General features: G+C 49.4%; 1 protein-coding gene across 1 annotated transcript in view; it reads left to right on the top strand.

Annotated features, from left to right (window-relative positions):
* Positions 1 to 714: 714 nt before the first annotated feature.
* Positions 715 to 27,270, top strand: part of PRRC2A (proline rich coiled-coil 2A) — a 215,053-nt gene continuing 188,497 nt past the window's right edge. Inside the window, exons 1-2 of the mRNA XM_030197354.1 lie at positions 715 to 819; positions 12,616 to 12,793. Coding sequence (XP_030053214.1) covers positions 12,682 to 12,793 — 112 coding nt within the window. The 5' untranslated portion in view covers positions 715 to 819; positions 12,616 to 12,681. The remainder of the gene's footprint in view (positions 820 to 12,615; positions 12,794 to 27,270) is intronic.

Here is a 27,270-nt window from a genome sequence, read left to right as displayed (position 1 = left end):
GCATTGTGCGGCCAGTAACATGTGTGTGGACCTCTTGATAACTAAAACCTCCAAAGAATGGGCATAGCAGGCATCAGGCCTAAGAGCTACGGAGCTGAAAGAAAATGCTGTAGCAGCTGCCTGTAACATTCACAAAGCACACGAACAAAAAGTTCAGATGAGACCTTTGTCAAACAAAATAAACTTTATTAATAAACACAAATTGTACAAAGATAGTTTCTACTAGAATTGCCTCTAACATTTTTTCCTTTTAATGACATTTTTGTACTTCAGCAAATTAAAGCTGTCTCCCCTAAGATATGCGCAACAAGGCCCAGATCCAGCTCCTCTTTCAATAGTATCACCGCCGCAGCCACGTTGAACGTCCCGACGCCAGCGAACCTTTAAACCCCACCTCTTCCCCTCCAAGCTACCAATTACGCATAGAATGGGCCTCGCGCAAAAAAAAAAAAAAAGGAGGGGCGGGACTCGCGCTGTCATACCTCCGCCCACCAGCTCCAGAGCCCATAGTGTGAATTATACTGATAAGAGGGGCGGCCGGGGAAAAGCGCGCGACCTCGGAGTGGGCGGGACTAACAGAGGGCGCGCAAGGGCCCCGGATGGCCGTTAGAGGAAGAGGAGGAGGAAGGAGACAAAACAGGAGGAGGCGGGGGGAAGGGGGAGCGAGAGAGTTCCCGAGCACAGGGGGGAAAAAAATAAAAGAGGACTAAAAAAAAAAAAATCTACATCCGCTATCCGTCTCCATCCTCCGTTCCGGCGCCTCGCTAGCCGCCGGAGAGCGGCCCAGCCGAAGCGCCACAGCCGGCACGACGGGCCCAGGTGGGTATGTTGGTGGGGGGGCTGCCGAAGGCGCGGGGAGAGAGCAAGTGGGCCCGGCGTTTTGTGGGCCGCCGGCTCTCTCCGTCCGCCATGGCGCCGCCGCCATTTTGTTTCCGTTGGAAACCTCGGATGCGATTCCTTATCCCTCCCTCCCCCGACCTGGACGGGGGGGGGGGGGAAGTAAATTAAAACAATACAAAGAAAACTGCCCCCCCCCCCTTATCTCGTGTGAAACCTCCTTTTCCTATTTTTTCTCCTTTTTTTATATTGGAGGAATGGAGACAATTCTTTAACATTGTTTTTAATAGACGTTTGAAATGATCCAGTTCCCCCTCCCCCGATCGTCTCCTTTCAGGGTACCAGTATTCTCTAGTCTGTATATTTTTGATTCCTTTAATGTTTTGCTTAAATATCTTACGCTGTGTCAAAGAGGGTACGTGATGGGGAAGATATACGGGGGGGGGGGGGGGGGGAGAAATCTTGTATTAAGTACATGTTGTAAATTGATATATATTACGTGGTGTTTATTGTGTTTGGGGGTTTTATGCGTGATCTCCCCCCCCCCCCAATCCTTTATTAAAAGCGCTATTCTTTGCTTGTTAGTCTGATTGTTTCATCAACTATAGTATATATATATGCCAGTAGTTTGTAAGAGGTAGGGAGAGATCTGGAGGGGGGTGTTTAAGCTCTGCAGGCAGATTTCTTTCTACTTTTTTTCTTTTTTTTTTTGTTAGAAATACTATCCATGTCTTTGTTTTTAATTGGCTTCTGGGTGATGGGTTGCGATCTTACACCCCCCAAATTGTATGCGTGTGTGTTATGGTATGCATTCCCATTAGGGCCTCCTTTTCCTCCTCGACACCTGCTTTTCTGAAGATTATTATTTAACCCCCCTCCCTCCCCCCCCCCCCCAAGTCGTCATTTGCTTACTGTCAAAGATCCTTAATGAAAATCAATAAAATTGGAACTGTTTCACACTTTCTCCCTTTGCATAGCAGTCCTTTTTGTGTGTGTGTGTGGGGGGGGGGGAAGGAGTTAACTTTGCTATTTTTATACATGCATGAACAATGCCTTTGCCCCATTGTTATGTTTTTCTGTTTTTTCAAGCTATAGTTTTTCTAAGGTATCTAAAATTTTGTTTTAAGTATAAGAAATGTCTTAAAATTTTTAAATTGCTGATCATTTTACTGGTGGCACCTCTAGTTAGGGAGAGCTGAAATGTCTTAGGCTTATTTTGATCCATTTGTGACTGAAATGTCTTCTGGGGGATTCTCCTACGTATGGCATTTTTTTATTTTTTAGTTGCACGTCTTGTGTGTTGATGTGGTCAGCCTTATCTTAAGTACCAATAGCCTTAATCCATGGATGCTGAGAGCTTTCCTTACTTTTCCTTAAGAAAAAAATAATCCCTATAGAAAGGGAAATCACCTTGTCTTGGTTGGTAGATGGTCTTAAAAGTCAACTTTTTAAGGTAGATTTCTGCCAAATAGGTTTTGCATTAAACATTTTCTCTTGTAATTCCTAGTGTTTTAGTTTACTGTATTTGGAGGAAGTCTGTACTGGAATGTTAATGTTCATTTCCCTTCCTAAAAACTAAAATGATATCTTCCTTGGTTTGTGCTTATTCTGTTCCACATGTTGAAGGATGATGTGGCTTAATCATCTGGAAGTGATCTACACTTCATACTCTACATGCCCTGGCCTAGGAGTGTTCATTACTGTCATAGGTATATAAAAAAAAATAAAATACAGAGGCATTGTGCCTATGGTTTCTCTCTTTGGGGCATCTAGACATGAAATAAATTAATCTTCTGAGGCCTGGGATTTTTAAGATTTTGACTGGCTGAATCCATCAGTTATTAACCAAGATTTTCTAAGTTTTGTGTATGGGTGAACTGCTTTTGCAGACAATTATTTCAATCACCTAAGACGGGGACCATCCAGTTGAAGCAGTGGATGACTTCAAACATTTTTACCTATATTAGAAGCAGTTTATTAATTATGCTAAATACCAGGCCTCTGTAAATGTTTAGGATGACCCATTATTGCTTGGTTTGTGCTTGGCATAGTATATTGTGATCTATGCCCAAGTACTCACTTCAACACTTCTAACTTTTGTTTTTGGTACTAGTAATGACCTTTTGGAGGCAGTACCATTTTTTTGGACATCTACATATTTTATTGACTCTCACTTGAATATTAATCTCTTCACTGCACTAAAGGTCACACAATGGGTCGGCGTCAGGAGTAGTTAAATCAAGATGTTTATTGAAGAGTTACAAAATCAAATCTGACACGGCCATGTATCGTCATGGCAATTGTACAGAAGAGTTTGGTTGCAATAATACCTTTAGGGCCTGTTTACGAAGCTGCGCTAGAGGTGTGTTAGCATTTTTAGCGTACGTTAATGGTTTAGATGCCTATAATATTCCTACAGGTATCTACACAGTGTGTGCTAATTTCTAGCACGCACTAAAAACAGTAGTTCATCTTAGTAAACAGGATCCTGTTTACTAAGCTGTGCTATAGGCGCATAAGCATCTTTAACACGCGTTAACCATGTTTGTGCCTACAATATCCCTATAGGCGCCTACACAATGCGCTCGCTAATTGTAGCCGCATTAAAAACGCTAACGCACCTTAGTAAACGGGGCCCTTAGTCTTTCATTGAAATGCAAGAGGTGATACTTATATTTTTATTATGCTTCTTGTTTGACAGTTGATGTTTCGCTGAAAATTGACTGCATGGCCAGTTTTTGTAACTCTTCAATAACCATCTTGATGCTGACTCTTTATCGCAGTTTGGCAGTTCCTTTGTGAATTCTACAGCACAAGCCTCTTGCTTTGTGTGTATTAATATCTTCACTCAAAAGAATCTAGTAGTTACCTTTCAGCCAGCTAGATTCATTAAGGTGAATATCGCATCCCACAGAGCATCCAAAAATTGCACCTACACTTACATTTATGTGGGTGCACATCATCTGTCTGGAGAGAGTCTGGGCTGACATTGTTTCATCTGAAGGTGGTGAAACATCATGATGGCAGTGAATGTGGTCAGAGCCAGAGAGGGATGCTGGGCTACATGGGGAGGAGATGTGACCTCAGTGACTTCTACACTACAAAGTCATTATCTAGAGTACTCTTCTGAAGATCGTATCTCCCAAAGAACATGGCGGTCCATTTGCGTTTGAGTCATAAGATAGGACCAAGGATCTGAATAATATGTATAAACTAGAGAAGGAAGGTATAACAGTATTCATAGTACACCATAAACAAACCTTTTTCAAAAAAAAGAAGAGCTAGCAATTACAGCATGAATCTGCAAACAGTAGATTTGAGTGCTGTGTCAGAAGAAAAAAACTGCTTTCATGGATGAGGAATGACTGGGAGTACTCTCCTGGAGAATGGTAGACTAACCGCATAGTTTTGAAGATTGTAAGTGTTGGCTTTGTTATAATTATATGATTTGAGTAGTTTTGTTGTGGTGTTTTGTTTTGGGTTTTTTTTTGTCTTGGGTGCTTTTTATTATTTCAAATGTCTTTTCTCTACCTAGGACTTAAGTTGGGCTGTAATTGTAAATAGGATTGAAGGTATGGTTAGTATTTTGAAAGACTGAGAAGTCCGTGTAGTACACCCACACGTAACGCCAGTGGATGAGTGTTTGGCTTCTATTGTGAGATTAGTGAAAGTATTTCACAGTGATGCAGTAAACCAATGAGATGCCAGCACACATCTGTGCATGAGCAACAGCGTTGCTGCTTCCCAAAACTTTTTCTCACATATAGATTTGCGAGGTTAATATTTTATGCACAGATGTCTGCGGTATTTTCATTTCCTTTGGACACGTGCACAGTGAAGCAGCTGTTAACATCTATTTTGTCTTTTAAGGTTTCAGGTATTTATGGTTTGAGGGGAGACAAACTGGCATCAAATCCTCTTGACTTAACCCTTTCACCTGGTGGTAAATTTCTTGTGCTGTGTGTGTATGTTAAAATCCTGTTTACTTTTGGGTGTTGCTGCCTCATTGCCATTCGTTATACTGTGCAAGAACAGCTGCGGTGAACCCCGTTTCTGCAGTGTAGAACTCTCATTAACTATGCTTCTGCCTGTATACCTTGAGTGAGGGTCATGGAGGAGGAGGTTTCAGGTTCCACCTGGGAATTTATATGTGCATCTAGTCCAGATGGGTCATACTAGTGTTCATATCATGGCATTTACTATATTACTGTATATTTCATTAGATTAAAATGAGGCATTCCTTGGGGAGTGGGGTGGACTATGCACATAGAATCGGATTTTCACTTTTTGCTCTTGCTGCAAAAAAGAGCCAGAATACACAGGTACCTATGTACCTAGATATGTCTAAATGAACCTGCTCGCCTTGTGAATACCAAAAAACTTTTCCTATTCTAGTCTCATTATTTCTGCAAGAGGGGTTTTCAGGAAGATGTAAGATGGACCTTTAGTATGAGCCAACATAGAACATCGAGCCCAGCATCCTGTTTCCAAAGTGACCAAACCAGGTCACAAGCACCCAGCAAGATCCCAGGGAGTAAATCAAAATGCCATAGATTTTTGCATGGTTTGCTTCTTTCAGACTGGATAGGAAATAGTTATTTTGAGTTGCTTGCTGTGCCAAGAGTAGCAGGAGCTGTACAAAAAGTTGGGTTGCTTTCGAACCTTTCCTTTGCTGGCAAGTAGAAGAAACCCCAGGCTTGCTTTTGACTATCTTTTAGCTTGCTGTGGTGATGGGCAGTGCTATTAAAAGACCACAACATTTTTGTTTGGTCAGTGATTGGTCCACAGTAACTTGATGTCTTTTAACTGGATATTTTATTCTCTCTTGCTCACCACCTCTACCCAAGTGTGTTCTGTAGATATCAACACTTCTGGATGTCAAGAGACTTATAGGTTGAATTCTGCCCCCAAAAAAGAACTAAATATCTTGAAAATTAAGGGCCCTTTTACTTACCCTGCTAGACTAGTCTATACGTGTAGGTTTATGCCACTCTGCTAATAGATGTGATTTGTTTTAAAGATGTGTATGTTTTCTTTGTAACCCGCCTAGTTAATAGGCAAGCTATAAACGTTTAAATAAATAAATAACCACTTCTTTGTTCAAGGATGTTATCACATGATAAAATGTGATGCGGGGGGGGGGGGGGGGGCAATTTCACAGTATTCTCTGGCTTCCACAGATGGTAGACACATACTAATTGGTGCAGCAGGATTGCAGAAAGATCTCCCAGGCTGATAGTCTTAAGGATGAGAGCCCAAGCAGAGACAGATGGCACAAAAGTTGATCAGACTGCTCTCACACTGGCTCTTTCTAGTTCTACTGGTCAAGTGGATAATAAAACTTTGTCTATAAAAAGATTTCAGTCACCAGTGCTATGGTACTGTCTTCAGAAAAGGAACACAGCAGATCACTTCAGATGGGTTTTGATCAGATGCAGGGTATGCGATGGCTGGCATCAGTGTGGCACAGCTTGTGCATGGTGGGGTGGAAGAAATAGTTCTCCCCAACCAGCAAGTAGACTTCAATCCTAATGATTCCCTTTCATTTTCAGTATGTATATACCACTTAGACCTAAGCGGTTTACAGTTTCATTTTACAGGTACTGGGTCTGTCCCTAGTGGGCTTACAATCTAAGTAGTACATTGTACTACTGTTGTACCTGAGGCAGTGGAGGGTTAAGTGACTTGCCCAGGGTCACACGGAGCTGCAGAGAGAATTGAACCTGGTTCCCAGGCTCTCAACCCACTGCCGACCATCAGGCAGCAGCGGGAATCAAACCTAGTTCTCCAGGTCCACAACTCGCTGCACTAACCATTAGGCCACTCCTCCACTCAGTGGATTGAGGTAAGGATGGAGAGAAGAGTAAGTTGGTTTCAGGAAGTTTTGAAATCTGGCAGAGAGTGATTAAAGAGAGCTATTTAATAGTTCAACCCCCCCCCCCCCCCTCTTCACACCCCTCTCTACTTCCATAACATCTCTAGTATGCTGAACGGTCTTAAACTGTTCATATTTGGGAAGGGGAGAGAGGTTTGAACTTCACTGTAAATAAAGTACCTGCAAGTGTATAAAGAAAAATTATTTCAAGACCAAGTTGCTTCTTATCTTTTGATATGAGTAAAATACATCTTTCCTTGTCATCAAGCAGATGCAGCCATTACAGATGGGTTGTGTCCATCAACCAGCAGAGGGAGATAGAGCACACTTTTTTCAGTGCCTCATAGCTTGCTCCACTGCCTCTCCTTCAGTAATCTCTATCTCCCCTAGCAGAGTGGTTGTAGCATCTTCGAGCTCCATCAAAAATCTGCCTGGAGGTGGCTCCTGGCTTGCCAGTTGTTAGCCGGGGTGTTGGAGGCTATAGCAGCTTCACTTTAAAGGCACATAGGTTCGTCCTTTCCCTGCCTTACCCATACCTCCGTGGATGTGGACATATTGCTTATCTTTCCCTGTCTTTCCCCACCAACAGTGGATGCAAGCACATAGGTTCGCCCTTTCCCTGCCTTTCCCACTCACCTGAGCCTCCGGAGTTCTATTTACCTCTGCTTTCCTCACAACGTTAAAAAAAAAAAAAGGAACAGAGGTTTTTTCCTTGCCTTTTTCTGTGGGACCGGAGCTGTGATACTCGGTCCAGTGAGGTGTTTTCTGACTCCTCCGGGGTGGGCCCGCGATCGGGGCGATTTTGGCACGAACCACCATTTTGAATTTTACCGCCGTTTTCGGCGATGGCTGCAGAGAATGTAAAGCGCTGTTCCAAGTGTGGCAAGTGCAGATCAGCAGCAGGGCTCTGTAAATCGGGCTGTACAGACGTTAGAGCCGGCCCGAGCATGGCGAGCGACGATTCTTCGCGCTCTGAGCTGGCAGCGGACGCCATTTTGAATTTACCACATGGCGCGACCTCTGCTGAGACGGAGAGTCCTGAGCCCGGGGGGCGGCCTCGGAGTGCAGCTGATATGAGAGCTACTAGCTTCGGCAGAGATCCGGGTGCCCAGGGTGAGTTTTTCTCCCCTGATTTTGGCTTATTAATGCATAAAGCATACATGCTTAAAAGAGCTCTCCCACAAAACCCTGCAGGGGCCTCTTCTAATGCCCCCCCCCCCCCCTGGTGGATTCTAGCCGGGGTATGCCCTCTGAGGCATTATTCCCTGATAATTGGCAGAATATGAAGCGCAGAAGGGCTCATTCCCCTTCAGAGAGTGCTGCACTGTCCAATATAAATAATATATATATACATGTACATAAAAGAGCATATATAAGAAAACATATATATAAAAGCATAATAAAATCTGACATCATTTAACAGCAAAGCAAGGGCACTGGTATAGGTTACGAACTTCAATACAAATATGTATAAAAAATTTTTTTATAAATGAGATACATATTTGTATTGAAGTTCGTAACCTATACCAGTGCCCTTGCTTTGCTGTTACGTGATGACAGATTTTATTATGCTTTTATATATGTTTATATGCACTGTCATACAATTGTTGCATTATATATACTTCTTTTATATATATATTTTCTTATGTATGCTCTTTTATGTACATGTATATATATATTATTTATATTGGACAGTGCCTAGCGATATGTTTATTCATGTAATTATTCTAGTATACTCTCTATGTATACCTAGTAATATTCCATATTTTATTGTTTTTTGTCAATTTATATATTTGATATATTATGCTTGTATGTGGGTTATATTTTATTTATTATGATCTATGATAATTATTATATATTTGTTCATTTTAGCCCCTGACGCAGCCCTAGGTGGGCGAAACACGGCCTGTATCGGGCGATTTGTTCATACACGGTATCTTCAATAAAATCTTTTTGTTGTGACATTGATCTGCTGGCTTTCCCGAAAATTGTGAAGGGCCTGGGTGAGGCTAAACCCCAGCGCTTGCCCGAAGATAGGCCTCGGCCTTCCTCTAAGGGTGCGGCGGTCCACTCCTCTTACAGACCTCGCTTCTGTGAAACTCGAAGGTACCGCCCGGGGCGTTCTGCTGGGTTCACTTCTCGTGCCCGTTTTCAGCAGAGGAACTCTTTTCACTCGGACAAACGTTCCGCAGCTGCTGGCTCAAGGCCTGGAGTTCAGGGGCGACCCTCTCAATGATGGTGCGCCGGCCCTTTCCTCGAGTCCTGTCATCGGAGGACGTCTTTCCCTCTTTGCCGAGGAGTGGGCCAACATTTCCTCAGATCAATGGGTCTTGGACCTGATCAGAGACGGTTACAGAATAGAATTCCACGCCCCTGTAAGAGACGTGTTTGTGGAGTCCCGATGCGGTTCTGCCGCCAAACGGGCGGCGGTAGAGGAGACTTTGCAAGGTCTGATTCAGATAGGGGCCGTGTTCCCGGTACCTCCCGCCGAACACGGCTGCGGCTGCTACTCCATCTACTTTGTGGTGCCGCGAAAAGGAGGGTCTTTTTGCCCTATTCTGGACTTGAAAGAATTAAACAAGTCCCTGAGAGTGCGGCATTTTCACTTGGAAACCCTGCGCTCCGTCATTGAGGCGGTACAGCCAGGAGAGTTTCTCATGTCTCTGGACCTGAAAGAAGCTTACTTGCACATTCCAATTTGGCCCCCGCACCAGAAGTTTCTGAGGTTTGCGGTGATGGGAAAGCATTTCCAGTACCGGGCCTTGCCTTTTGGCCTCGCCACAGCTCCCCGCACCTTTTCGAAGGTTATGGTGGTGGTAGCTGCCTTTCTAAGGCGAGAGGGTATTCAGGTTCACCCGTACCTGGACGACTGGCTCATTCGAGCAAACTCTGCTGCAGAGAGTCAGCATGTCACAGCCAGAGTGGTCTCAGTACTTCAATCTCTGGGCTGGGTTGTCAATTTGGCCAAAAGTCACCTGACCCCCTCGCAGTCTCTAGAATATTTGGGGGCCAGGTTCGACACAGCCTCGGGGTATGTGTACCTACCCGAGCAAAGGCGGTGCAAGCTTCAGAATCAGGTCCGTCTGCTCCTGAGGATGCCCCGCCCGCGAGCTTGGGACATTGTTCAGCTGCTTGGATCGATGACGGCCACCATGGAACTGGTGCCCTGGGCGAGAGCGCACCTGAGACCTCTACAGTATGCTCTACTCCAAGGATGGTCTCCAGTATCTCAGGATTATCAATGCAGACTCTTTTGGCTCCCTGCGGCCCGACTTAGCATGGAGTGGTGGCTCTCAGACAGCATGCTGCGGCGAGGAATGCCGCTGGTGCTCCCCGATTGGTGCCTAGTGGTGACAGATGCCAGCCTGAAAGGCTGGGGCGCACATTGCAAGGGGAAGCATGCCCAGGGTCTATGGACACTCGAGGAGTCGGAGTGGTCAATCAACCGCCTAGAGTTGAAAGCGGTGTTTCAGGCGCTTCTGGCCTTTCAAGTGACCCTGGAAGGATTGGCTGTCAGACAGGACAACACGACAGCAGTGGCCTACATAAATCGACAAGGCGGCACTCATTGCAGAGCTCTAGCCGCGCAGGCCGAACAAATTTGCCACTGGGCCGAGCTGCATCTACAGTTTCTGTCGGCAGCTCACGTTGCAGGTCAGAGCAACGTGCAAGCCGATTATCTAAGCAGGCATCAGATCGATCCAGCGGAGTGGGAACTTGCAGACAAAGTATTCCTGCAGATATGTGTCAAGTGGGGCAAGCCCGTGATGGATCTAATGATGACAAGCACCAATGCCAAAGTCCCGTGCTGCTTCAGCAGACGGAGAGATCCTCGCTCGGCGGGGTTGGATGCCTTGGCTCAACCCTGACCTCCGGGCCTACTGTATGTGTTCCTTGATAGGGCGAGTGCTCCTGCGGATTCGGCTGCATCCAGGAGAAGTGGTTCTCGTCGCCCCGGATTGGCCCAGGAGGCCTTGGTATGCGGACCTCCGACAGATGCTCGTAGAGGATCCCCTTCAGTTACCTCTGGTTCCCAACCTGTTGTCACAGGGTCAGGTGACCATGGAGGACGCCGGCCGATTTGGTCTTATGGCCTGGCGATTGAGAGGGCGCAATTGAGAGACAAAGGCTATTCCAATAAAGTAACTACCACTCTCTCCTGCAAGCTCGCAAGTGTTCCACTTCCGTGGCTTATGCCAGGATTTGGCGCCAGTTTGAAGTCTGGGGTGCTTCTAAAGAGATCACACCCCTGCGGGCTCCTGTCTCGCCGATTCTGGACTTTTTGCAGGATGGTGTACAAAAAGGCTTGGCCTATAATTCCCTGCGGGTGCAAGTGGCAGCGTTGGCCTTCCTGCGTGGCAAGGTTGAAGGCTTGTCTTTAGCTGCTCATCCAGATGTGGCACGGTTTCTTAGAGGGGTGCTTCGGCTCCGTCCTCCCGTGCGTGCACCTTGTCCAGCTTGGATCCTGGGGCTAGTGCTGAAAGCCCTTCAGGGTGCTCCCTTTGAACCGCTTCGGCGTGCTTCAGAGACAGATTTGACACTGAAAGCCATCTTCGGCGAGATGGGTGTCAGAGCTCCAGGCGCTGTCCTGTAGAGACCCTTTTCTGCCTAAGGTGGTTTCAGTGTTTCACCTAAACCAACCTATTTTATTGCCCTCCTTTGTCAAGGAGGAGTTTCCAGAATCTTTTGGGCAATTGCACCTGTTGGATGTGCGCAGGACTCTGCTGCAGTATCTGCGAGTTACTGACTCTTTCAGGACCTCTGATCATCTGTTTGTTTTGCTATTAGGTTCTCGCAGAGGGTCTCCAGCGTCTAAAGCCACTATTGCCCGCTGGCTCAAAGAATCTATCTTTTCAGCTTATTTGCTTGCCGGCCGGTCTCCGCCTGTAGCCTTTAAGGCGCATTCTACCAGAGCGATTTCTTCCTCTTGGGCTGAAACTGGAGCACTCTCTCGTCAAGAGAGATGCAGTGCAGCAACATGGGCTTCTAAGCTCTCTTTTGCCCGACATTACAGGCTGGATGTGGCTGCTAGGAGGGATGCGCGTTTTGGAGCACAAGTGCTAGCGCGTGGTGTGACCTGTTCCCACCCTATATAGGGATTGCTTTGTTACATCCCATACGTAATGGCTTCATCTGCTTGATGACAAGGAAGGGGAAATTAGGTTCTTACCTTGGTAATTTTCTTTCCTTTAGTCATAGCAGATGAAGCCATGAGCCCTCCCTGTATGATTGTCTGTATGCTGTGAATCTGTTTCAGGTTCTGTTCTTGTTTCCTGAAGTTCCTTCCTTGGGAGAAAGTTGGAAAACAGTCTTCAGGATTCATGTTCACTTATAGGAGGATGAGTCCATTCCCTCCAGTTTGTTTTGGAGGATGTTTATTCCCTCCAGGAGGTTGCGTGTATCCCCTCCAGTTATTCAATAAGGAGGACGAGTTTATTCCCTCCAGGAGGATGTGTTCATTCCCTCCTTTTGAGTTCATGCCCTTGTTAAGGGGCCATCGTTCACTGTGAGGAAAGTTCATGTTATTCCCATTGTGGTTTGCCATACTGCTTTGGAAGCTTCAAATACTGAAGAGGCAGTGGAGCTGGCTGGCCATGAGGCACTGTGAAAAGTTGAGTGCTCTCTATCTCCCCCTGCTGGTTGATGGACACAACCCATACGTAATGGCTTCATCTGCTATGACTAAAGGAAAGAGAATTACCAAGGTAAGAACCTAATTTTCCCTTTCTGGTTATAGGTAAGAGTCAGCCTGATGGAGCCTTAGCTGTGTATTTGGGTTGGTTGGTTTTGGTTTTTTTTTTTTCTTTTTTAAATTTGTGCTTTGATGTTTGCGGTTTCTCGTGCTTTCAGTCTTGCCTGCTCTGGTCATTGTTGCATGCTTACCTTCCAACATTCTTTTCTAGCAGAAGGAGGCACGTTTCGTGGGGTGCCAGCTGAGGAACCGGCATACTCAATGAGCTTCCAGCGCGATGTCCGATCGTTTGGGGCAAACTGCAAAAGGGAAGGATGGCAAAAAGTATTCCTCACTCAATCTGTTTGATACATACAAAGGGAAGTCCTTAGAAGTTCAGAAACCCACAGGTAAGCTACAGTGTTCTGGATTCATGCCCTTGCTCCCATTTAGCCAAGTTGTATGATTCTTGTAAATCCTGGCTTAATGGCTTCAGATTTTCTGAATTTTTAGACACTGGTATTGGTGTTCATCTGTATAGAGTTTGCACAGGAGAATTTGTTTTTGTTTGTTGTTTTTAATCCTGCCAGACCAGTCCAGATGTGTATGTTTTATCCCCTACTGGAGGAACTCTTGGCTCAAGCCCCTGTACAATAGTGGAGCAGTAGCCTAGTGGTTAGAGCACTGGGCTGACAACCAGGGAAGCTCCTTGTAATCTTGAGCAAGTCGGTTAACCCTCCATTTCCATAGGTACAGGTAGAGCCCTCCAGGGTCAAAGAAGTACCTGAATGTAGCTCGCCTCAAACTACTACTGAAAAAAAGTGGGAGCTAAATCCAAATAAATAAGAGCTGGTGCAGCTGAGTCAGCCAGAAGTGGGGATAGGAGGAATGCCCTACCTAGACACTTCAGTTGGGGAGGGAGGGGGTTGTGACCTGCTGGGCCAAAGAAATAAATGACTCTGGGACCTTGACTTGGACCCAGAACTCTGACATGTCAGAGGCAGAGCAGGACCTGAACTTGGAAGATGATTCAGTGTGGGAAGATGACTTGCCGATCATCCACTCTTTAGGCTTTAGGAAGCAGGGGTTGTCTCTGCTCATTAAATGTGCAGTATCCACAGTGAAGATCTTAGAAGTGACAGTGGATGACACACAAGCAAACATGACAGGAGTGGATTTCGTAATCAGACAAGATAGATCGAAGAACACTCAAGTTGCATCACCTGTATCCCTTCAGTCCCGAGAAGGTGGACAAGTACTGGAAGTACCTTTTAAAGTGGACGCTCATAACTAAAAAAAAAAAAAACTGCTGTCTTGTTGCAAAGGGGCTTGGCCCTGGGGGAGTGCCACGAGAATTGAGTGGAGCATCAGCTTAGGCTGGGGACATCCATCAGGGCGGTGAGTGGCAGGCCACCATCTGTGGCGTGGCGGATGTTACTTTGGTTACAGCAATTACCAGAGTCCCCTGACTGACTGGGAACTGCACAGTGTTCTTATACGATTCTCAGTCTCCATCTGTTGGTAGGCATGCATAATCAAGTTTGGAGGGTCTAAAGAAAAGAAAATTAGGTCTAATTTCCATAGCGTCCCACAGATCAATCCAGAGACTTGTGGGTTGTGTCCCTCACCCAGCAGGTGGAGGTAAGAGCGAACTTCAGAGGTCTACTATACCTGGTCCTGTTCAGCAGCAGAAACCTCATTATTTTCTCTGTTTTAGCAGGTGGAGGGTAATGACTATTGCATCTCTGGATTGAGGTGGCTCCTGGCCTGTCCCTCAGTTGAGCTCCTGGGGTTGAGGTTTCCCTCGTTTGGGATTGCAGGGTGCTCTTCTCTCCCCCCCCCCCCCCCCCCAAAAAAAAAATAGACCACCTCTTTCTGAACGAGTTGTTGTGCCTTTGAGGTTGGTTTTGGCTCCAGAAGCATTCTGTCTTAAAAAAAAATAATAAAAAAAGAGCAAGGTAAGGGGGGGGGGGGGGGGGGGAGGTGGAACCATAGTGCTAGTGCACAACATTCCAGAATCTATTCTTCTCCCAGTGGGAACCAGAGAGTAACGTCCAGCATCTGTCCCGCATGTTTGCGCACTCCGGTTCAGGGACCACATGAGGCAGAGATTGAGGTGCGCGCTGACCCGGGGGAGCATGCAGAGACAGCAGATGTAGTTTTGGTGGGCTCTTTGGGCCTCTCCTCTGCCCTTCTCCCATGTGGTGATCCTGCTGTTCATGTAGCGGGTGATAGCTGAGTTGTGTCTGTTACCTCGCTGCCAGCTTTGCAGGACAGCGGACTGGTGGAGGGCAGCAGCGGGGCCTCTGGGGGGTGCTGACACCCCGTTTTTGCTGGAATTTGTTTTTCTGATGCACAAGGCATTCCTCCACAACCCTCCAGACCAGTCAAGACGCGTGGGTTATGTCCTCCTACCAGCAGAGGGAGACTGAGAAACACTGAGCTTTTGAATACTGTATATATAACCTGTGCAGTACATCCACTAGCCAGTATTTTCTCAGTCTCAGCAGAGGTAGAAGGACAGCCTGTGCAGTCTTCAATAGTCTGGTGAGGTAGTTTGGATACTAGGTCACGGGGACTGGTTGGTTTCCTGACCATTTTCTGTTTCTTGACATACCCTGTACATGTGTTAAAAAAAAAAAAAATCATAAGTGCTTCGGGGCCCTGGGTCCGGTGGGGCCCAGTGTGTTCCCCCTGGGGTGTCGCACCTATTTTGGGTCCCTCCCCCTGTGCTGCTGTCTGTTTGAGAACCTGTCAGCTTTGTGCCTCGGCTGCTTTCCTGGTACTGTAGCCTTGAGTGCCTCACAATTCTCAGCTGCCAATTTGATGTTCCTGTTTCTTTAAGGGCAACAGTGAATTTTCTCCTGCTCGGAACGAACGGAGTTTCAGTTCTTTGTTAGAGCGTGAGAGCAGCGCGAGTGTGTTGAGTGAGTGAAAGCATTTTGGGTCCAGCTCGCGCGTAATTGGTTTTTGTTTTGCCCTTGTGTTTGGATGGCGGGCAAACTGTTCCGGTGTCGCGTGTGCGCTGCGGTGTGGAATCCCTGGGAGCTCAGTGCCGTCTTTGTGGCGAACCGAAGCAGGTGCTGGTGGCAGCGGCTCCCCCAGAGTTAACTGCGGAGGTCCCGGCAGTTTCGGGAGTTGCTGGGGCAGTGGGGACGCCGCTCGGGACATCGTCGGCGGTTCCGGTTTTGGCGGGAACGTCCGCCATTTTGTCAGCGGCGCGCACTGCGGAATCAGCGGTTTTTGGGCCCGCTTCCCCCGTTTTGGTCGCAAAAGGCCCGTCTGAGGCTCCTGGAGGGGTTGGTTTCCCCCCCTGAGTTTGTGTGGACCCTCTATCAGACATGAAGGACGGGACCCCCCCAATTGGAGGAGGGGGCTAGTACCTCGTTGGCAAAAAGACCACGGGTGGATTGGTCAGAGGACGGGGAGTTTTTTTCTCCGGGTGGTTCTGACGGAGCGCTTAGTGAATTGGGGGACCCAGAGGGGTTTGAAGGCTCGCAGGATGCGGAGTGCTTAATTCCTGGTGAGGATCCCTCGGTGGTTCGTATTTTTCACATGGATGAGCTGTCTGAGCTTATAGATCAGGTGTCGGCCACCCTTAAGTTTGATCAGCCAGAGGTAGCCATGGGGGAGGCTAGACAGGTGGATCCCTTAGTTAAAGGTATCCAGAGGAAAGCCCGGTCCTTCCCCATGAACAAGGATCTCCGGGATATGGTTTTTCAGGAGTGGAATGTTCCGGATGCGCCATGTAAAGTCGTGAAAGCCATGGCGAGGCTTTATCCTCTTCCGCAGGAGGATAGGGATTCCTTTAAGGCTCCCACAATGGATGCCGTGGTGACAGCAGTTACTAAAGCCGTGGCAATCCCGGTAGACGGAGGTACCACTCTCCGTGACCCCCAGGATAGGAGGCTGGAATCATTTCTCAAGCGTAGTTTTGATCTGTCAGCTCTTGCCTTGCAGGCCTCGGTGTGTGGGGGCCTGGTAGCTCGGGCGTGTTTTCGCTGGGCCGAGAAGCTTCTGGATGATTCGGTGGATGTTGGTTCCTCGGGGGTCCAGGAGTTAGCCAAGCTGGAGATGGATCGTTCTTTTTGTCGGACGCTCTTTATGATTTATTGCGTGCTTCGGCAAAGAATATGGCTATGGTAGTGGGGGCGCGTAGGGCCCTTTGGTTATGCGGTTGGGTCGAGGACACGGCCTCTAAGGCTAAGCTGTGTTCTCTTCCCTTCAAGGGGTCCATGCTTTTTGGTGAGGAATTGGATAAGTTGGTGAAAGGTCTCAGTGATGCCAAGGCCCCTCGGCTTCCGGATTTTCGTCCCAAGGCGGCTTCCAGGGGTACTTCCTCCCGAGGTCGGTTTAAGGAGGCTCGTCGGTATAGGCCAGGGAGGTCTAGTGGGGCTCCTAGAGGTCGGTTCTTTCAGTGCACCCAGTCCTTTCATGGGAGTCGTCGCGGAGGGTGTGACTTTTCCACGGGAGGTCAGGTCTTGGGGCGTAATGCACAATGAATGTGTGCGGGCCCAGGCTCTGGTTCGGGTAGGGGCTCGTTTGAGTCTTTTTTACCAGAACTGGGCCCAAATCACTTCAGATCAGTGGGTTCTCGAGGTGGTGCGAGATGGCTATGCCCTGGAGTTCGACAGTTCACCTCCCGAAAGGTTCTTGGAGTCCCCTTGTCATTCGAGGCTCAAGCGGGCAGCAGTGCGGGACACTTTGGCTCGTCTGATCAGGCTGGGGGCGGTGGTTCCGGTTCCCCTCGCTCAGCGCGGCTCGGGCTGCTATTCGATCTACAGTGGGGGAAATAAGTATTTGATCCCTTGCTGATTTTGTAAGTTTGCCCACTGACAAAGACATGAGCAGCCCATAATTGAAGGGTAGGTTATTGGTAACAGTGAGAGATAGCACATCACAAATTAAATCCGGAAAATCACATTGTGGAAAGTATATGAATTTATTTGCATTCTGCAGAGGGAAATAAGTATTTAATCCCTCTGGCAAACAAGACCTAATACTTGGTGGCAAAACCCTTGTTGGCAAGCACAGCGGTCAGACGTCTTCTGTAGTTGATGATGAGGTTTGCACACATGTCAGGAGGAATTTTGGTCCACTCCTCTTTGCAGATCATCTCTAAATCATTAAGAGTTCTGGGCTGTCGCTTGGCAACTCGCAGCTTCAGCTCCCTCCATAAGTTTTCAATGGGATTAAGGTCTGGTGACTGGCTAGGCCACTCCATGACCCTAATGTGCTTCTTCCTGAGCCACTCCTTTGTTGCCTTGGCTGTATGTTTTGGGTCATTGTCGTGCTGGAAGACCCAGCCACGACCCATTTTTAAGGCCCTGGCGGAGGGAAGGAGGTTGTCACTCAGAATTGTACGGTACATGGCCCCATCCATTCTCCCATTGATGCGGTGAAGTAGTCCTGTGCCCTTAGCAGAGAAACACCCCCAAAACATAACATTTCCACCTCCATGCTTGACAGTGGGGACGGTGTTCTTTGGGTCATAGGCAGCATTTCTCTTCCTCCAAACACGGCGAGTTGAGTTCATGCCAAAGAGCTCAATTTTTGTCTCATCTGACCACAGCACCTTCTCCCAATCACTCTCGGCATCATCCAGGTGTTCACTGGCAAACTTCAGACGGGCCGTCACATGTGCCTTCCGGAGCAGGGGGACCTTGCGGGCACTGCAGGATTGCAATCCGTTATGTCGTAATGTGTTACCAATGGTTTTCGTGGTGACAGTGGTCCCAGCTGCCTTGAGATCATTGACAAGTTCCCCCCTTGTAGTTGTAGGCTGATTTCTAACCTTCCTCATGATCAAGGATACCCCACGAGGTGAGATTTTGCGTGGAGCCCCAGATCTTTGTCGATTGACAGTCATTTTGTACTTCTTCCATTTTCTTACTATGGCACCAACAGTTGTCTCCTTCTCGCCCAGCGTCTTACTGATGGTTTTGTAGCCCATTCCAGCCTTGTGCAGGTGTATGATCTTGTCCCTGACATCCTTAGACAGCTCCTTGCTCTTGGCCATTTTGTAGAGGTTAGAGTCTGACTGATTCACTGAGTCTGTGGACAGGTGTCTTTCATACAGGTGACCATTGCCGACAGCTGTCTGTCATGCAGGTAACGAGTTGATTTGGAGCATCTACCTGGTCTGTAGGGGCCAGATCTCTTACTGGTTGGTGGGGGATCAAATACTTATTTCCCTCTGCAGAATGCAAATAAATTCATATACTTTCCACAATGTGATTTTCCGGATTTAATTTGTGATGTGCTATCTCTCACTGTTACCAATAACCTACCCTTCAATTATGGGCTGCTCATGTCTTTGTCAATGGGCAAACTTACAAAATCAGCAAGGGATCAAATACTTATTTCCCCCACTGTATTTTGTGGTCCCAAAGAAGGAGGATGCCTTTCGGCCTATCTTAGATCTAAAGAGGGTCAATGCAGCTCTCAAGGTTCGCTCGTTTCGCATGGAAACGTTGCGGTTGGTCATTGTCGCGGTTCAGGATGGAGAGTTTCTAACGTCTTTGGATTTGACAGAAGCTTATCTCCACATTCCTATTCGTGCCGCTCATCAGCGATTTCTTCGCTTTTCGGTATTAGGGAAGCACTTTCAGTTCTGTGCTCTACCTTTCGGACTAGCAGCGGCTCCCCGAACTTTTTCCAAAGTTATGGTGGTAGTGGCAGCGGCTTTGCGGAGGCAGGGTGTTCTGGTGCACCCGTACCTGGACGATTGGCTGATTCGGGCCAAGTCCAGGTCGGAGAGCGAGATGGCTACTGCTCGAGTGGTTCAGTTTCTTCAGTCTCTGGGCTGGGTAGTGAACTTCGGCAAGAGTCATCTGGTGTCGTCGCAGTCTCTGGAATATCTGGGGGTGCTTTTCGATACCAAGAAGGGTTGAGTGTTCTTGCCCGGTCCCCGGATTCGCAAGTTGCAGGGTCAGATTCGTCGGTTTCTGGCGGACTCAGCACCGACGGCCCGGGAGTATCTGCAAGTCCTGGGGTTGATGGCGGCCACCATAGAGGTAGTTCGTGGGCCCGGGCGCACATGCGGCAGTTGCAGTTAGCTCTTCTCAGTCGTTGGTCACCACTGAGTCAGGAGTTGGACATTCGTCTTCAGCTGGCAGTAATCCCTCGCCTCAGTCTCCGGTGGTGGCTAGACACAAGCAATCTGGAAAAGGGAATGCCGTTGGAGGCCCCGCAGTGGGTGGTCCTCGTCACAGACGCCAGTCTACAAGGCTGGGGAGCTCATTGTCTCGGGCAAGTGGCTCAAGGTCGGTGGACTCAGAAGCTCAGTGGTCCATCAATCGTTTGGAAACTCTGGCCATTCGGTTCGCGCTTCAGGCTTTTCAGAGTCTCCTGTTCCGGAAAACAGGGTGTTCTGCGACAACACCACCGCCGTGGCTTATGTCAACCGTCAGGGGGGCACGAAGAGTCAGGCGGTCGCGGAGGAGGTGGCGCTGTTGTGCCAATGGGCGGAGAGTCACCTTCTAGCACTCTCCGCGGCACATGTGGCCAGAGTGGACAATGTGGACGCAGATTACCTGAGCAGGCATACTCTAGACCCCGGAGAGTGGTCTCTGCATCGGTCGGTGTTCGAGCGCATTGTGTCGGTCTGGGGACTTCCCGAGGTGGACCTGATGGCAACGGCCCACAATGCTCAAGTGCCGAGGTTTTTCAGTTGTTGGAGGGACCCTCGAGCGGAAGGGATCAACGCTCTTCTGGTGCCTTGGCCTCAGGAGTTGCTGTATGTTTTTCCTCCATGGCTGTTAGATGCGTAGTTCAACGCATAGCTCGGCACTCCGGACGGGTGATTTTGATAGCCCCGAATTGGCCGCGTCGGCCATGGTTCGGAGATCTGGTACGGCTGGCGGTAGCAGACCCTCTTCCGTTGTCAGATTCAGTGGTGTTGTGTCAGGGACCGATAGTTATGCCAGATCCGGATCGGTTCTCGCTTACGGCCTGGCCCTTGAGAGACACAGGTTAAAGAAGAGAGGTTTTTCGTCCAGAGTTATCACCACAATGTTGAGCTCTCATAGGCAATCTACTTCGTTGGCTTACGTCCGGGTCTGGAGAGTTTTTGAGCATTGGTGCGCAGGTAGACAGGTTCTTCCTTTTCGTGCATCTGTGACTGATGTATTGGAGTTCTTACAGGATGGTATGGACAGGGGTCTGGCCTTGTCCTCTTTAAAAGTACAAGTGGCAGCTTTGTCCTGTTTTCGGGGGAAGGTTCAGGGGAAGTCTTTAGCTTCTAGTCCTGATGTTGTTCGTTTTTTGAAGGGTGTTAAGCTGCTGCGACTTATTTCTCTTACTGTGTCCCTTTTTTGTGTGTGCTTCCACAGGTGGACTACCAAACACTGTCACACCTGCCCAGACTCAAACCAACAAAAACTGGTAAACCAGAGTCTGAATCCATAGACACAACAATCAACAGCTGCCGAGAAATAACAGACCAAACATACCACCTGGCCTAAAATACAGACAGGGCAGGCCTTGACCGGTCTGGAGGGTCTAGAGGAAAGAAAATTAGCAGGTAAGATCTAATTTCACCTTCCTCCACGACCCTCCAGACCGGTCAAGACGCGTGGGACGTACCAAAGCAGTAAATATCCTACGGGCGGGATCCACGAAGGCCAGAGGTCAACACTGCAGCCCCAAAGCCTGCCTCTTCCTTGGCATGCACATCAATCCTATAATGCTTAACAAAGGAATGCAAGGAAGACCAAACCGCCGCTTGACAAATATCTAACGGAGGAATCATACTACACTCCGCCCAGGAGGTCGCCATTCACCTGGTAGAATGGGCCGAAAACTCCTTAGGAGCCAAGCGACCTTTTAGCAAATAAGCTGAAACAATCGCCTCCTTTAACCACCTTGCTATCGTTGCCTTGGAAGCTGCCGCACCCTTTTTTGCACCACCATGCAGAACGAACAAACTCTATACTCCGGAGTTCTGGAAATATAACAGCGCGAGACTCTCCGCACATCTAGCGTTGCCAGACGACGCTGCTCCGTATCCCCCGCCAAATTACCCAAAACTGGCAAGGAAATGACTTGATTAACATGAAACTCTGAGACCACCTTGGGCAAAAAGGACGGCACTGGCCGCAACGAAACCTTTTCCTTGGAAAAAGTAAAAAAGGGTTCTCTACAAGACAAAGCATGAAGCTCCGACACCCTCCGAGCTGAAGTAATGGCCACCAAGAAAACCATCTTTAAGGAAAGATCCTTGTCCGAAACAGCAACCAAGGGCTCAAACGGCAGCCTAACCAAAGCATCCCATTCAAAATGTAAGAGGACTAGGAACATGGGGTTTTGCCAGTTCATTAAGCCCTAAACGTAGTGCAGGTGCTCCAAATATCCCCCTTGTACTACTAAAACTTCCAGTTTTACAGCTTCTGGAAGTTGGCCAAAATGTCATTTTTGCTCAGGCGACATTTTGCAACCCTTTACTTAAGGTCCCCTAGAACCTCCAATTTTTAGTCTTTTGAACTAAAATTTTGCACAGCTTAGTTTTTTATCATAAAGAAACTATGTACCAAATTTCATCAAAATCCGAGATGGTGATGTGGGGACGACCTTTAAAATTTGTCCACTTGACACGGAATGACTCGGATATAAAATGTTGTATCAATGGTATCTGACTCCTCATAAAATAGCAAAAATGTATAGGAAAGGCAACGGTTGGTGCTGGAGGGGGTGCAGGGAAATAGGTGATATGATTCATATATGGTGGACATGCCCCAAGGCGCAAGGGGTATTGGTTGGAGCTAATTCAGACGCTAGAAAAAAAATCATAGGGAAACCATATGACTTTAAGGCTGAGACGTGCCTATTGCATTTTCAACCGGCAGCCATTCCATCGACAACACATTGACTGGCCTCGGTGTGGCTGGTCGCAGGGAAGATTGCATTGGCCTCAGCGTGGAAACAACCCACGATGCCGCCAGTGATAAAGGTGGTACATAAGATGGATTATCTCTATCAAATGTCTAAAATAACTGCAATAAAGGCAGGACGGATTACACAATTCTATAAACAATGGGACAAGTATACAGCATGGAGACTGACAGCTGGTGTGGATTTGGATGCACCCAAACTTATAGTAACTCCTTAATAAGGTACTAGGACAAAGCAGCACCATGTAGACATAACGATCATTCTCCGAGGACAAGCAGGCTGCTTGTTCTCACTGATGGGTTGACGTCCTCGGCAGCCCCCTCCATCGGAAAGTTTACTAGCAAAGGCCTTTGCTAGTCCTCGCGCGCCCATGCGCACTGCGCATGCACAGCCGTCTTCCCGCCCGAAACCGACTCGAGCCGGCCAGTCTTCTTTCGTCCGCGCTCGGTACGGTCGTGTTACGCCGTTCGTGCCCCAGAGAGTCGACCTCGCGCGTCCTTTTCGACGTGTTTTTTCTTCTTTTTCGTTACAAAAAGTTCGGGAAGCGCTCCGGAAGTGTTCCGGAAGACCCTTTCGGGTTTTCTGCCCTTCCCGTAATTTCTCAGCTTTTGCCCCGTAAGTTTTCTTTCGTTGTCGGGGTAGGCCGAGTTTGGCCTCGGTCGAGATTTTTTCTCCCCTTAAATTTTGGTGCTTCAATTTTCGCCATTTCAGCTTTTGATTTCGCCGGCGTGATTTTTCCGCCCATGACATCGAAGCCTTCCAGCGGCTTCAAGAAGTGCACCCAGTGCGCCCGGGTAATCTCACCCAGCACCGCCCTCAGAACTGCAGTCTGTGTTCCCTGTTACAAAGGCGGACTCAGGTAGCGAGATTAGCCCAGTGGAACGTTTTGTTCTCGGGCTCTTCGTCGACATCGGCACCGGAGGCATCGAGTGCATCGACGTCGTCAGCGTCCGGACCATCTTCCTTGGCTGCCGCTCCATCGACTGCATCGAGGCATCGGACCTCTGCATCGGCGCCGAGGCATCGGGCGACTGCATCGACGTCGGTGGTACCGAGACTTCGTCTGCTGATGTCGTCGGACGGAGGTGCATCGTCAGGAGTGCAGGTGAGGGCTGTCCATTCCCCTGCTGGTGGCGGTGAGCCTTCGGGTGGGTCTCCTCCTACCCTGAGGGCTCCTGCGGTACAGCCCCCCCGAGATCGACCCTCTTCGGTCTCGGCCCCGAGGAAGCGACGGATGGATTCTACGTCCTCCTCGTCGGTGCCGGGGAGCTCCGGTGACATGCTTCAGAAGAAGTCGAAGAAGCATCGACACCGGTCCCCTCCCCGTGTCGGCACCGAGAGCTCTGGGTCGCCGAGGGATTCGGCACCCAGCAGGCATCGGCACCGAGAGGACCACTCACCCTCTGTTCAAGAGGTGTCGATGCGCTCCACTCTGGACAGCCCGGAACAGCCTCCTCGCCCGGAACAGGTTCTGACGTCGACGCCTGCATCGACCTCTCAGCCTTTTTCTGCAGCCACTCTGAACGAGAGCCTCCGGGCCGTTCTCCCAGAGATTCTGGGAGAGCTGTTGCGCCCTACCCCTCCGGTACCGGCGGTGCTTGCGCCTCCGGTACCGTCGAGCGTGGCGCCGGCTGGCCCATCGCCCAGGTTGAGGTCCCCGACGTCGGTACCGCGTGCGGTACCGACCGCGGCCACCTCCCAGGAAGGCTCCCCGACTACGTCGGCGGAGGGAGCTTCGCCAATGCGGGCGAGGGAGTCTACCTCTCGACGCCCCCACCGTGGACGGGGTTCCACCGAGTCGAGCAGGGCGAGGTTGCAGACACAGGTCCGTGAACTTGTGTCTGACACCGAGGGTGAGGCCTCGTGGGAGGAAGAGGAAGATCCCAGATATTTCTCTGACGAGGAGTCTGAGGGTCTTCCGTCTGATCCCACTCCCTCTCCTGAGAGACAGCTTTCTCCTCCCGAGAGTCTGTCTTTTGCCTCCTTTGTCCGGGAGATGTCTACGGCCATCCCCTTCCCGGTGGTTGTGGAGGACGAGCCCAGGGCTGAAATGTTTGAGCTCCTGGACTATCCTTCTCCACCTAAGGAAGCGTCCACTGTTCCCTTGCACCATGTCCTGAAAAAGACATTGCTTGCGAACTGGACCAAGCCATTAACTAATCCCCACATTCCCAAGAAGATCGAGTCCCAGTACCGGATCCATGGGGACCCAGAGCTGATGCGCACTCAGTTGCCTCATGACTCTGGAGTTGTGGATTTGGCCCTAAAGAAGGCTAAGAGTTCTAGGGAACATGCTTCGGCGCCCCCGGGCAAGGACGCTAGAACCTTAGACTCCTTTGGGAGGAAGGCCTACCATTCCTCTATGCTCGTGTCCAAGATCCAGTCTTACCAGCTCTACACGAGCATACACATGCGGAACAATGTGCGGCAGTTGGCGGGCTTGGTTGATGCTCTTCCCCCTGAGCAAGCCAAGCCTTTTCAGGAGGTGGTCAGGCAGCTGAAGGTGTGCAGAAAATTCCTGGCCAGAGGAGTTATGACACTTTTGATGTTGCGTCCAGGGCCGCTGCTCAAGGTGTGGTGATGCGCAGGCTCTCATGGCTGCGTGCCGCCGACCTGGAGAATAGAATCCAGCAGCGGATTGCGGACTCGCCTTGCCGTGCGGACAATATTTTTGGTGAAAAAGTCGAACAGGTGGTAGAGTCTCTCCACCAGCGGGACACCGCATTCGACAAATTCGCCCGCCGGCAGCCTTCAGCTTCTACCTCTACAGGTAGACGATTTTTCGGGGGAAGGAAGACTGTTCCCTACTCTTCTGGCAAGCGTAGGTACAATCCTCCTTCCCGACAGCCTGCGGCCCAGGCTAAGCCCCAGCGCGCTCGCTCTCGTCAGCAGCGTGCGACTCAGCAAGGCCCCTCGGCTCCCCAGCAAAAGCAAGGGGACGAGCTTTTGACTGGCTCCAGCAGAGCATAGCCGACATCCAAGTGTCCGTGCCGGGCGACCTGCCAGTCGGAGGGAGGTTGAAAGCTTTTCACCAAAGGTGGCCTCTCATAACCTCCGATCAGTGGGTTCTGCAAATAGTCCGGCAGGGGTACACCCTCAATTTGACCTCAAAACCTCCAAATTGTCCACCGGGAGCTCAGTCTTACAGCTTCCAGCACAAGCAGGTACTTGCAGAGGAACTCTCCGCCCTTCTCAGCGCCAATGCGGTCGAGCCCGTGCCATCTGGGCAAGAAGGGCTGGGATTCTATTCCAGGTACTTCCTTGTGGAAAAGAAAACAGGGGGGATGCGTCCCATCCTAGACCTAAGGGCCCTGAACAAATATCTCGTAAAAGAAAAGTTCAGGATGCTTTCCCTGGGCACCCTTCTCCCCATGATTCAGCAAAACGATTGGCTATGCTCTCTGGACTTGAAGGATGCCTACACTCACATCCCGATACTGCCAGCTCACAGACAGTATCTGCGATTTCAGCTGGGCACACGCCACTTCCAGTACTGTGTGCTACCCTTTGGGCTCGCCTCTGCGCCCAGGGTGTTCACAAAGTGCCTAGCTGTGGTAGCAGCGGCACTTCGCAGGCTGGGGGTGCACGTGTTCCCATATCTCGACGATTGGCTGGTGAAGAACACATCCGAGGCAGGAGCCCTGCAGTCCATGCAGATGACTATTCGCCTACTGGAGCTACTGGGGTTTGTGATAAATTATCCAAAGTCCCATCTTCTTCCAATGCAGAGACTCGAATTCATAGGAGCTCTGCTGGATTCTCGGACGGCTCGCGCCTATCTCCCAGAGACGAGAGCCAACAACTTGTTGTCCCTCGTCTCGCGGGTGCGAGCGTCCCAGCAGATCACGGCTCGGCAGATGTTGAGATTGCTGGGCCACATGGCCTCCACAGTCCATGTGACTGCCATGGCCCGCCTTCACATGAGATCTGCTCAATGGACCCTAGCCTCCCAGTGGTTTCAGGCCGCTGGGGGTCTAGAGGACGTGATCCACCTGTCCACGAGTTTTCTCAAATCCCTGTATTGGTGGACGATTTGCTCCAATTTGACTCTGGGACGTCCCTTCCAAATTCCTCAGCCACAAAAAGTGCAGACCACGGATGCGTCCCTCCTGGGATGGGGAGCTCATGTCGATGGGCTTCACACCCAAGGAAGCTGGTCCCTCCAGGAACGCGATCTGCAGATCAATCTTCTGGAGTTACGAGCGATCTGGAACGCTCTGAAGGCTTTCAGAGATCGGCTGTCCCACCAAATTATCCAAATTCAGACAGACAACCAGGTTGCCATGTACTATGTCAACAAGCAGGGGGGCACCGGATCTCGCCCCCTGTGTCAGGAAGCCGTCAGCATGTGGCTCTGGGCTCGCCGACACGGCATGGTGCTCCAAGCCACATATCTGGCAGGCGTAAACAACAGTCTGGCCGACAGGTTGAGCAGGATTATGCAACCTCACGAGTGGTCGCTCAATTCCCGTGTGGTACGACAGATCTTCCAGGTGTGGGGCACCCCCTTGGTAGATCTCTTCGCATCTCGAGTGAACCACAAAGTCCCTCAGTTCTGTTCCAGGCTTCAGGCCCACGGCAAACTGGCATCGGATGCCTTCCTCCTGGTTTGGGGGGAGGGCCTGCTGTATGCTTATCCTCCCATCCCTCTGGTGGGGAAGACTTTGTTGAAACTCAAGCAAGACCGAGGCACCATGATTCTGATTGCTCCTTTTTGGCCGCGTCAGATCTGGTTCCCTCTTCTTCTGGAGTTATCCTCCGAAGAACCGTGGAGATTGGAGTGTTTTCCGACCCTCATCTCGCAGGACGAAGGGGCTCTTCTGCATCCCAACCTCCAGTCTCTGGCTCTCACGGCCTGGATGTTGAGGGCGTAGACTTTGCCTCTTTGGGTCTGTCAGAGGGTGTCTCCCGCATCTTGCTTGCTTCCAGGAAAGACTCCACTAAGAGAAGTTACTTCTTTCATTGGAGGAGGTTTGCCGTCTGGTGTGACAGCAAG

This window comes from Microcaecilia unicolor, chromosome 3 (assembly GCF_901765095.1).
Source record: "Microcaecilia unicolor chromosome 3, aMicUni1.1, whole genome shotgun sequence".
NCBI classification, from domain to species: Eukaryota; Metazoa; Chordata; class Amphibia; order Gymnophiona; family Siphonopidae; genus Microcaecilia; species Microcaecilia unicolor.
The sequence above is the reverse complement of the archived record's forward strand: the minus strand, read 5'-3'. Positions and strand labels throughout refer to the sequence as shown.